The following is a 12,846-nucleotide window of genomic DNA, read 5'->3' as shown; positions in this document are numbered from 1 at the left end:
ATGGTTGTCTGTGTCTATGTGTCAGCCCTGTGATGACCTGGCGACTTGTCCAGGGTGTACCCCGCCTTTCGCCCATAGTCAGCTGGGATAGGCTCCAGCTTGCCTGCGACCCTGTAGAAGGATAAAGCGTCTAGAGATAATGAGATGAGATGAGATGAGACAATGTACATACAGTGGTGCTTGAAAGTTTGTGAACCCTTTAGAATTTTCTATATTTCTGCATAAATATGAGATAAAACAATCAGATTTTCACACAAGTCCTAAAAGTAGATAAAGAGAACCCAGTTAAAGAAATGAGACAAAAATAGTATACTTGGTCATTTATTTATTGAGGAAAATTATTCAATATTACATAATCTGTGAGTGGCAAAAGTATGTGAACCTCTAGGACGAGCAGTTAATTTGAAGATGAAATTAGAGTCAGGTGTGTGGGCACCCTGTTTTATTTAAAGAACAGGGATCTATCAAAGTCTGATCTTCAAAACACGTTTGTGGAAGTGTATTATGGCACAAACAAAGGAGATTTCTAAGGACCTCAGAAAAAGTGTTGTTGTTGATGCTCATCAGGCTGGAAAAGGTTCCAAAACCATCTCTAAAGTGTTTGGACTCCACCAATCCACAGTCAGGCAGATTGTGTACAAATGGAGGAAATTCAAGATCATTGTTACCCTCCCCAGGAGTGGTCGACCAACAAAGATCACTCCAAGAGCAGGATGTGTAATAGTTAGCGAGGTCACAAAGGATCCCAGGGTAACTTCTAAGCAACTGAAGGCCTCTTTCACATTGGCTAATGTTCATGTTCATGAGTCCACCTTCAGAAGAACACTGAACAACAGTGGTGTGCATGACAGGATTGCAAGGAGAAAGCCACTGCTCTCAAAAAAGAACATTGCTGCTCATCTGCAGTTTGCTAAAGATCACGTGGACAAGCCAGAAGGCTATTGGAAAATGTTTTGTGGATGGATGAGACCAAAATAGAACTTTTTGGTTTAAATGAGAAGCATTATTGTTTAGAGAAAGGAAAACCCTGCATTCCAGCATAAGAACCTTATCCCATCTGTGAAACATGGTGGTGGTAGTATCATGGTTTGGGCCTGTTTTGCTGCATCTGGGCCAGGACGGCTTGCCATCATTGATGGAACAATGAATTCTGAATTATACCAGCAAATTCTAAAGGAAAATGCCAGGCCATCTGTCCATGAACTGAATCGCAAGAGAAGGTGGGTCATGCAGCAAGACAATAACCCTAAGCACACAAGTCATTCTACCAAAGAATGGTTAAAGAAGAATAAAGTTAATGTTTTGGAATGGCCAAGTCAAAGTCCTGACCTTAATCCAATCAAAATGTTGTGGCAGGACCTGAAGTGAGCAGTTCATGTGAGGAAACCCACCAACATCCCAGAGTTGAAGCTGTTCTGTATGGAGGAATGGGCTAAATTTCCTCCAAGCCGGTGTGCAGGACTGATCAACAGTTACCGGAAACGTTTTGCTGCAGTTATTGCTGCACAAGGGAGTCACACCACATACTGAAAGCAATGGTTCACATGCTTTTGCCACTCACAGATATGTAATATTGGATCATTTTCCTCAATAAACAAATTACCAAGTATAATGTTTTTGTCTCATTTGTTTAACTGGGTTCCCTTTATCTACTTTTAGGACTTGTGTGGAAATCTGATGATGTTTTAGGTCATATTTATGCAGAAATATAGAAAATTCTAAAGGATTCACAAACTTTCAAGCACCACTGCAAGTACAAAATCTAAAATCTTAAATATCTTGGAAGCCATAGCCAATCAGTGTTGTTTTCGTTAACGATGACGATATGATTTCGTTAACACACCTTTTTTTCATGACTAAAACAAGACAGTGATGAGCTAAACATAACTCTTTGATCATGAAAATATGATGAGACGTATCTGTTGTTTTCGTTGACTTGACGAGACGAGACGAAAATGTTAGTGGGTTGGCTATAGGACTATCAAAATGCATGGCGTTTCCTCCAACGGCATGTGCAACCTGTCTGCCAAATGCTGAAAATATCAGCAATGCACCTGCATCCAGTCATTGTTTGGCCACGCCCACCACCGGGCATGTCCAGGCACAGTGCACACCAGGGTAGCCACACAGTTCATGGACCATCGGCAATGCCAGCACAAGGGCTTGGTGGGCGGAAAAGACGCAATGATTTATGGACATACTTTACACATAATCCAGCAGAAAATAAAACAATGCCTTGTAGTGGGAGACAGAGGTACACGCTGTGGCTATAAACTAAGTGGCAAGAATACGACCAACCTCAAGAGGCATCTAAAGGCTCACCATGCTGCTATTTCTGTGATGGTAAGTTAACATTACAAGAAGTCCTTAACAGATCATGTATACATTTGCTAGCTTTGTTTAATGTCAATCAACAATTGGGCTGTGATGAATTTCCTATGACGTTTTCCAAAACACATGACCTGGCGAAAATGAATGGGACCGCTAGCTTCACGTAAAGTTGGCTTGGTTAAGCTAACTTAAATTCAATTAACATGCCATGACAGTGCTGCAGTGGAGAGGGTGAGCAGCACCAAGTTTCTGGGTGTGCACATCTCTGAAGACCTGTCCTGGAGCAACAACACTGCATCACTGGCCAAAAAAGCCCAAAAGCGTCTGTACTTCCTCCGCAAACCGAGGAGAGCAAGAGTCCCAGCCCCCATCATGCACACATTCTACAGAGGCACCATCGAGAACATCCTGACCAGCTGCATCACCATGTGGTACGGCGCCTGCACTGTGTCCTGCTGCAAGACTCTGCAGCGCATCGTGAGAGCAGCTGAGAGGATCATTGGTGTCTCTCTCCCTTCTCTAATGGATATATATAACTCCCGCCTCAACCGCAAAGCTATCAGGATTGCAGGTGACCCCACCCACCCACCCATCTCACAGCCTCTTCAGTCTGCTGCCATTGGGGAGGAGACTGCGGAATCTCCAGGTCAAAACCAGCAGGCTCAAGGACAGTTTCTTTCACCAGGCGGTCAGGAGGCTCAACTCCCTCCCTGTTCTGCCCGTACACCCCCCTGCCCCCCCTTCAGCATCTGACATGTCACCCTCACAGTTTCCACCCCCCCAACACACACACACACACTGAACTCAGGGACTGCACATTTCACTTTACCTCGCTCATTTGCACTATTCCGCACTACCTCACCTAAACAGCTATTAGTTTATTGTTTATACTGCTTATTTCATGTTTACCTGCTATACCTCAAGTGCCCTTGACTGTTTATTTGCTCCATATATATATATATATATATATATATATATATATATATATATACAGTATATACACACACACACACACACACACTAGTGCATCTAAAAAAAATTAGGATACCATGAAAAAGTTCCTTTTTTCATAATTTAATTCAAAAAGGTAAACTTTCATATATTCTATATTCATTACATGTAAAGTGAAATATTTAAAGCCTTTTTTTGTTTTAATTTTGATGATTATGGCTTATAGCTCATGAAAATCAGAAATCCAGTATCTCAAATTATTAGAATATTCCCTAAGATCAATCAAAAAAAGGATTTACAATACAGAAATGTCCAACTTCTGAAAAGTATATTCATTTATACACTCAATACTTGGTGTATGTGGTGTGGCATGGAGGTGATCAGTCTGTGGCACTGCTGAGGTGTTATTGAAGCCCAGGTTGCTTTGATAGTGGCCTTCAGTGTATCTGTATTTTTGGGTCGGGTGTTTCTCATCTTCCTCTTGACAATACCCCATAGATTCTCTATGGGGTTCAGGTCAGGCAAGTTGGCTGACCAATCAAACACAGTAATATCATGGTCAGCAAACCATTTGGTAGTAGTTTTGGCACTGTGGGTAGGTGCTAAGTCCTGCTGGAAAAGGAAATCAGCATCTCCAAAAAGCTCGTCAGCAGATGGAAGCATGAAGTGCTCTAAAATCTCCTGGTAGATGGCTGTGTTGACTTTGGACTTGGTAAAATACAGTGGACCAACACCAGCAGATGACATGGCACCCCAAATCATCACAGACTGTGGAAACTTCACACTGGGCTTCAAACACCTTGGATTCTGTGCCTCTCCACTCTTCCTCCAGACTCTAGAACCGTGATTTCCAAATTAAATGCAAAATGTACTTTCATCTGAAAAGAGGACTTTGGACCACTGAGCAACAGTCCATTTCTTTCTCTCCTTAGCCCAGATAAGACACTTCTGACATTGTCTCTGGCTCAGGAGTAGCTTGATATTAGGAATGTGAAAGTTGTATCCCCTTTCTTGAAGATGTCTGTTCATGATGGGTCTTGATACACTGACACCAGCCTCAGTCCACTCCTTGTGAAGCTCTCCCAAGTTCTTGAATCAACTTTTCTTGACAAACCTCTCAAGACTGCGGCCATCCCTGTTGCTTGTGCACCTTTTCCAGCCACCCTTTTCAGCAATGACCTTTTGTGCCTTACCCTCCTTGTGGAGGGTATCAGTGATCATCTTCTGGACAACAGTCAAGTCAGCAGTCTTCCCCATGATTGTGGTTGTGTGTACTGAACTTGACCGAGAGATACACTGTGTTCATACTGTTTTACTCAAACTCAAAATGAAATATTCTACTATTATGAGATGGTTTTTTTTTTAATGTTTTTGTACTGTATGCCATACTGATTAAAATTAAAATAGAAAAATGCTTGAAACATTTTAGTTTATGTGTAATGAGTCTATAATATATAACTTTCACTTTCTTAAATAACTGATGGAAAATCTTTTTCACGATATTCTAAGTTTTTGAGATGCACTATATATATACACATACACACACACACACACACACACACACACACACAGGTAGTTGTTGATTTACGACTGCGTTTGGTTACGACTGACCGGTCGTAAACCGATCTGGTCGTAAGTCGGCCTATGTTAAATGAACGTAAGTATATTGTGATTTGTAATGATATTGTAATCATCTTAAAGTCTTATTTTATCAATATTTTCTTATTTTATTACCTTGGCTCTATATTTGGTTTAAGTCAAACCCTGCATACTCAGGGGTGAAAGTAACTTTTATTTCTTGCCGGTATATTATTTTGAGTCATAGTGTGCACGTGCAGCGTGCGCCGAAAAATACACCTAATTATTTATTATTGTCTACTTATCAAGCATTCACTAGGCCTTCTTATCACTCAGTAGTACTAGTATAGTACTTTTTTTATCACACTATCACTCTTTCATCCACCTGTATCAGTTTTTAATTATAAATAATTTGCAAACACATCATTTCAACAACACAATCATTTTAATTACTTTTTTTAGCTGAACAGTTGAAAACTAACTTTTCATTTTGGACATTGGACACAGAACAGTGTAACAGAACAGAAAAGTGAAAGTTACTTTGATTACCAGCTGCGCATGTTATAGCACAAGATCTGGTTAAGCCGCACGTGCGCTGTAGCTCGCTCGTTGTTTGTCCAGCGAAACACTGCACACATAATAGAAGAGGCTGGATGCGGTGTTGCCAGATTGGGCGGGTTTAAGTGCATTTTGGCAGGTTTTGAACATATTTTGGGCTGGAAACCGTCAGCAGTATCTGGCAACACTGGCTGGATGCTGGGCACTGCTGGGAGCTGGGGCGGAAACTGTCGTACGCTCAGCTAGCTCAGCTGGGAAACACTTGCCAGTCATAACCAGACGGTCGTAAAGTCGATCGGTCGTAAGTTGACGACTACCTGTGTGTGTGTGTGTGTGTGTATATATATATAAAAGTGCTGTCAAGTGATTAAAATATTTAATCGCGATTAATGTCGCGACTGTCATAGTTAACTCGCGATTAATCGCAATTTAATCGCACATTTTTGTCACATGAAAAACCATTGTAATTCTCTTATCAGCATAAAAAAGTGAATGGGCTTGCTTTGTACCAATGTTTTTTTTTTTTATTGCAGAGCATAACACTCCGGAGCCGTAGAGGGGACATGGTGAATAAAAAAATAAAAGCATGGGAACGACTTATAAGGCGTGTGCACGAGATATTAATGCGGGCGCACGAGTTATAACGAGTTATAACTGCAAAGTCAGGCTGGAGCCGCCGATGGGAAAACGAAACCTAAGCCGAGCACCGTGGCTCTTCGTCCCGAGGCGCGGCAGCACGAGCTGCCCGCACTGGTTCTTTGGGGGGAGGGCAGAGGACTCTGGCTGTGCGGGGCGTGACATTACAGTCTAGCTGCTATCATTTTTCTAAGCAAAGTCTCTGTTCTGTTCCAAGTTCCTGGCAGTTTCAAAAGCTTATGAAAAACCTACATCATGTCACAGAGTGTTAATCTCGCGATAAAAAAATTATTGCCGTTAAAATTGAGTCAAGTTAACGCGATAACACATTTTTGACAGCACTAATATATATATATATATATATATATATATATATATATATATATATATATACACACACACACACACACACACATACATGAGTGTTTAGTCTATGTCTAGTTTTATCTAGTGTTTATACTGTTTATTTCAATTATTCTATTTTTATTTATTGCATTGCCTGTTTGCACCGTGGGTCAGAGATAACTGTAATTTCATCTGTGCTCTATGTCGAGCATGTATAGCATATTTGACAATAAAGTTGACTTGACTTGATGAGTAAAACTTGTACTGCAGGGATTTTTGGTGGGACAGCAACTGAATGCTTTGTCACATATTGACCCATATTTGAGTTACTGTGAAACATACGGGGGGAAATGTAGCTTTTCAGACCTGTTGCTGTGCCTTAATATGTCTAAATGAGCAGCAGCACACCTGGCTCCTCTCACGTTAGCAGCATGTTTAGCCATCATATTTACATTAACGGACAGCGTGGTCATCTTCTAGTTGTGTGTTCATCATGACATGTTTGTGCTCTATCAGCGCATTGCGACATGTTAAACGGAGGCAGAAACACGAGTCTGTGAACAATGGAGTATACACACTAGACAGCTTTTATGTAGAGAGCATGCGCACTAGACAGCGTTTATGTAGAGAGCATGCACACTAGACAGCGTTTATGTAGAGAGTATGTTATGAACAACCTGTCAACCTTGATTCCAATTTCCTATCTCTGTATTGGCCTAATTTCATGTCTTAAAGTAATTATTTTTTCGACTAAAATGACTGACTAAAACTGGACTAAAACCCTTTTAGTTTTCGTCGACTAAAACTAGACCAAAACTATCAAGGATAGAATTGACTAAAATGTGACGAAAACTAATAAGCATTTCGTCCAAAAGACTAAGACTAAATCAAAAAAGGCTGCCAAAAACAACACCGTAGCCAATCAGCTGATTAACTGTCACTTTTAATTCAACACACCAGATTTCAGAATAGCCAATTTCATCTCTGAAGCAGACAACTTCTGAAAAATTGTTGACCAGTGTAACATGAACAATAAAGTTCAAAGTACAGGTCATTTTCAGCCAAAACTGTAACAACCATATTTAAATTGACAACATTAAATCATGCAATGTCTGAGTTAGTGCACTTGCAGGTCTTAAATGTAACTAAATAAGTAAACATCTTCCCACACTGAGAGCAGTGATACGGCTTCTCTCCTGTGTGAATACGCTGGTGTCGTTGGAGAGCACTCTGACGAGTAAAACTCTTCCCACACTGTGAGCAGTGATACGGCTTCTCTCCTGTATGAATGCGCTTGTGTGTTTGGAAAGCACTCTGCTGAGTAAAACTCTTCCCACACTGTGAGCAGTGATGCGGCTTCTCTCCTGTGTGAATGCGCTGGTGTATTTGGAGAGCACTCTGCTGAGTAAAACTCTTCCCACACTGTGAGCAGTGATACGGCTTCTCTCCTGTGTGAATCCGCTGGTGTGTTTGGAGATCACTCTGACGAGTAAAACACTTCCTACACTGTGAGCAGTGATACGGCTTCTCTCCTGTGTGAATGCGCTGGTGTATTTGGAAATTACTCTGATAAGTAAAACTCTTCCCACACTGTGAGCAGTGATACGGCTTCTCTCCTGTGTGAAGGCGCTGGTGTATTTGGAGAGTACTCTGACGGGTAAAACACTTTCCACACTGTGAGCAGTGATACGGCTTCTCTCCTGTGTGAATGCGCTGGTGTTTTCTGAGATTACTCTGATGAGTAAAACTCTTCCCACACTGTGAGCAGTGATACGGCTTCTCTCCTGTGTGAATGCGCTGGTGTATTTGGAGAGCACTCTGACGAGTAAAACACTTTCCACACTGTGAGCAGTGATATGGCTTCTCTCCTGTGTGAATGCGCTGGTGTTTTCTGAGATTACTCTGATGAGTAAAACTCTTCCCACACTGTGAGCAGTGATATGGCTTCTCTCCTGTGTGAATGCGCTGGTGTATTTGGAGAGTACTCTGATGAGTAAAACACTTCCCACACTGTGAGCAGTGATACGGCTTCTCTCCTGTGTGAATGCGCTGGTGTTTTCTGAGATTACTCCGATGAGTAAAACACTTCCCACACTGTGAGCAGTGATACGGCTTCTGTCCTGTGTGAATGTGCTGGTGTGTCTTGAGTGCATTCTGATGACTAAAACTCTTTCCACAATCTGAGCAGTGGTGAATTTCCTTCTGTATATCATTATGGGAAGTATCAGAATGGATAGTATCAGCTGATGTTGGCTGACGACTGGAGCATTTGGAGGGGATCTGAAGCTCATATTTAATCTCTCCTGATTCTCGCAGTCTCGCATACTCTTCATAGTGGCATCTCTGGATGTGTTTGTCGAGGTAAATTTGAGATGCATCGGAACGAGGGCATGTGGAGCAGGAAAAGACTTGCAGCAGAGCGTTCTTTACTTCTGGAGAAACAAAAGGACAAAAATAACAGAAATTGAACATGAAATGCAACAAGATTATAAAATATAACAACACTAACCCAATGTAAGGAGTGTTTTTACTGAAACTTAAACAAGATTCTACATGAATTAAGACTGAGACAAAAAAAAAGTTTGAGGACTAAGATATAGCAGCTTCTAGCCTGGAATACTGGGAGATTCAATAAGGTCCTGGAACAGCAGCTATGCACAGCATTGGCCACAGCCCCATGGGTATGAGCGACCAAAGGGGAGTTGTTGGTTCCTGTTGGACATCACGTCAAGTCTAGGTAATGGAAAGCCTAGCCTTATTTACATCTCATCCAGGATTGTGAAGGAAACTCAGTACTCACATTCAATGTTCTGAAAGATCCAAAAATGGGCCTTATTTATTAAACTGGATATGAATAGATTTGCAAATAGCTTCTAGTAGCATTTACACAAGCAAATCTGTATTTTCTATCTGGATTTTATATATGGATTAGGTTGTCAAGTTTAAAACACGTATTAATTTCAATTACACACAAATTTCATGAAATTAAGTTTTGTGGGATTTTGTGAAACCCAGTTGATTCATATTAAATGTAACTGATGAAAGCAAGCCAACATCCATAAATTAAGACATATAACAATAGTCATTTAATTTAAATGTAGGCGTATTAAAAAAGGGACACACTGCATCGGTTCAGATGGCATTCAAGTCGGTCTGCAGCAGTAGGAATTTCCTTACTGCAGTATTTGAAGAATGCCATGGTGTGGTTTGTAGTAATAAAGCAACCAAACCTCCATGTGTTTAATTGTTCATTCATTCATCGGACGCTATTTGTTCCTAAACATGTTGAAGTTCTTCAGCTGCAACAGTTTAAGGAGCTAAAAATTAACATAATTAAAAAGATAATTTTTCCATGGTATGAGACTTGTGAAATTATTGAATTCCATAAAAATACTAAAATTGTTATTGCTTGTTAAATTGCTTGATAATATAACCATCACATATGCTCCTGAAATAAAGCAAATGTGTTGCAACTGATTTGTATAATGGTTGATAGGTTTGACTGATATCTGCATTATCCAATTAACAACTTCACTTGGTTCAGACACTGCATGAGTGTGTTCAACTAACTTCTCTCCAGCCAGCTGGTTATATTGCACTGAAGGTATTATAATGCCCCCCCCCCCCCCCCCCACATGTTTCTGTAATATGGGGAGGTCTGACATTATCCTATGTTATGTGTTTACTGTGACAGGGCATTCCCCTGTGTTCACTGTGACAGGGCATTCCCCACCCCCCCAATTTCTCCCCAATTTAGCCATGGACAATTCCCACCCATCAGACTCCTCTCCAGTATTATATAACAGCTACCAACCAGGGAGGGCTATCGTGCTTCCTCCAAGACAACTAACACCAGTTGACCATGTTTTACTCATACAATGTCAGGGGGCTGCAAAGCACACTCGGAGGAAAGCCCAATCCACTTACTTCCCTATTAAATGTGCTCTCACACACCCATGACTGGCCAGTGTAACTGACAGGGCAGAGAAGAGAGAGCATGCCATCTCTCCCTCCCAGAGAGCCCAGACAATTTTGCTGTCTTGAGCTCCCAACCACAGATGATTGTGGCATCATCAGGATTTGAAAGTGGCAATATCTGGATGATGGGGAGGATGACAGGGACAACACTTCTGCTGTGCCACTCGGGATCCACAGGGCATGCATTTTACGCTACTTCTGGTTAAATTGGGCATGATGAATAAAACTACAATATCTTGTGGTTTACTATATAGTCAGTTTTGCAATAGTAAGATATGCAGTGGGCTGACTTCACATGTCTCAAAGGAAGCTGATAGACTTCACCCTCTCTGGTTGGTCACTGTCATATGATAGAGAAGACCTACCTGGTTGGTGGAACAGGCCAAAATGAGTTCTCTGGGAATGTGCTTGAGTTATTGCAGACTGCATTGTACAACAGTTTTCATCCCAGAAACACTGGTAGGCTCAGAAACGTCACGAAATGATGCAGAAAATAACCGCTATAACCTCTGAGACAAAAGTAACACCTTGCTGTCTGGTTGTTCCTGTTGGTGCAGGACTGAGTTCTTTGGTGTACTCCTCTTCATACCACACCAAGAGCTCCTGTCCTGGGTTAATGGATCGACAGCAACGATACAGAATTCCCCCTTGATACTCAAATGCCACAAGATTCTGTTCTTCTTCATTACGGGCACAATTCACATACCTAAAAGAGTGAGGCAACGTTCCAGAAAAGGTAAAAATCAGAGCACAGTTACAGACTTGGAGAAAGCATGGCAGAGATATCAGTGACAAAGATAAAGTTCTTCCAACAAATGAGGAGCTATAAAATTAAATCACTAAAATGACCCAACAGCTAGTGTGCATTGCTCACCTCATCCAATTCACATGCGTCTCTCTTTTGGCATCGATGTATTCTTCACACTGCATGCTCCTGTATACCTGTAGAAAAATACCACATTTACATTTTCTTTACAAAATCAATATATGGCTTTAAATGAGGTGTACAGAAACAAGAACAATGTCTCATGCCAATATTATTAAGCCTCATGAAGGCTGAATTAAAGGTTCTTGACTGTATTGTAAGATTCATAAAACAGCTGACAAGCTCCGAGATGAATTTAGTAACTATAGGAAAATGCAGGCAAGGCTTTATCAGAATTTAGGCAAAGGAAAGGTTTCTCATTAAAGGCTTTACTTCTGACATGGCAAAGCTGTGCTGTGAAGCAGACCTATCTGATAAATATCTGTCCCTTGTGTTTTGGTCTTTAAACAGACTGCTACAAAAATACACAACTTTAAAAGTCAGTTCTGTCCCTAAATGGATTTTATATAAAATATTTTTGATCTGTACAAGTAATATTTATTTGGGTGCCAATGTTGTTTTAGTTCAGTGTAGCAGTGTTCATCTTTAATTTAAATAATTTTAAATTTACTTTTAGTCCTGTGTCCTGAAAATTGCAGTCGGGTCATTCCATGTCAATTCAACCGGGGCTCGTGCACTTAGGTCTCAAAAAATTCTGAAAAAAAAATCACCAGATGTACCCATGTTACCGAGGAGAAACACTAAATTTATTTGAATGCAAGATGTATACTTTCCATGTTACAGCCAGTTTTACTGGGGGAGGGGGGTGTCAATTTTGTTCAGACTCTTTTTTTTTTTTTTTTGTCAAAGTTCACAAGCCCATAGCTCAAGAACTAAACCATGCAGGAGGCTCAAATGTTGCATGCTGGTACATAAATAGGAATAGTATGTCGCAAAACTGTCATTTTGGGTCTGGATCCTGCATGGACATAGCACTCCCTCAAAGATGATCAAAATTTTATTGGAGTTTTTGGCTGTGCTCTGTTTAGGCCTTCAGAAGACATATAATCAAAACCCAACATAGGCTCTTGATTTTTTTCCCTTATTGAGATAAGTAGAAACACTCTCAAAAAAAGCAATAAACAAAAAGGAAACTCTGTCAGTGTTCGAACAGAAGACCTCACAAGTCTGACAAATCATTTTGGATGTAATTTTCAGAGCACCGTAACACCTTGTGGGAATGTGCGCAGATTAAAATATTTTTTCTTTATTCTCCATGAGCCCTTCTTTTTAAAAACATCAATTTGGCTTGTCTTACTCAAATTTTTCTTTTTTATTTTCCACCCTGAACATGGGCAAAATGCACCATTGAGAGCAATATGTTTTCTATAACATTAATGTAAAGAGTAAATAACCAAAAGGCCAATTTTGCCCTGACATGATCACCTGAGAGTGCATGTGCAGGGGTGGAATTGAAAAGGATACCTCCACCCCTGCACAGGCACTCAGGGGTTTTGCTGGATTCCCCCCCCCAACAGATGGCTGGTTTTGTCACTATGCAGAAGCTATGTGGAGTTAGCCACGACTGTAATGGTGATGAGCTGTGGGTGGTAAAAGAGAGTGTAGAGGTAGTTGAAGGTGGGTGGAGCACAGAAGCACAACAG

General features: G+C 40.9%; 1 protein-coding gene across 1 annotated transcript in view; it reads right to left on the bottom strand.

The window, feature by feature from the left end:
- Positions 1 to 7,326: 7,326 nt before the first annotated feature.
- The window catches only part of LOC132871005 (zinc finger protein 883-like), a 75,041-nt gene continuing 69,521 nt past the window's right edge, over positions 7,327 to 12,846 (bottom strand). Inside the window, exons 4-6 of the mRNA XM_060905150.1 lie at positions 11,252 to 11,319; positions 10,905 to 11,083; positions 7,327 to 8,831 (exon numbers count right to left, since the gene is read on the bottom strand). Of these exons, the coding sequence (XP_060761133.1) occupies positions 7,501 to 8,831; positions 10,905 to 11,083; positions 11,252 to 11,319 (1,578 nt within the window). The 3' untranslated portion in view covers positions 7,327 to 7,500. The remainder of the gene's footprint in view (positions 8,832 to 10,904; positions 11,084 to 11,251; positions 11,320 to 12,846) is intronic.

The sequence above is a fragment of the Neoarius graeffei genome, chromosome 22 (assembly GCF_027579695.1).
Source record: "Neoarius graeffei isolate fNeoGra1 chromosome 22, fNeoGra1.pri, whole genome shotgun sequence".
NCBI lineage: Eukaryota > Metazoa > Chordata > Actinopteri > Siluriformes > Ariidae > Neoarius > Neoarius graeffei.
This window is presented reverse-complemented; position numbering and strand designations above follow the sequence as displayed.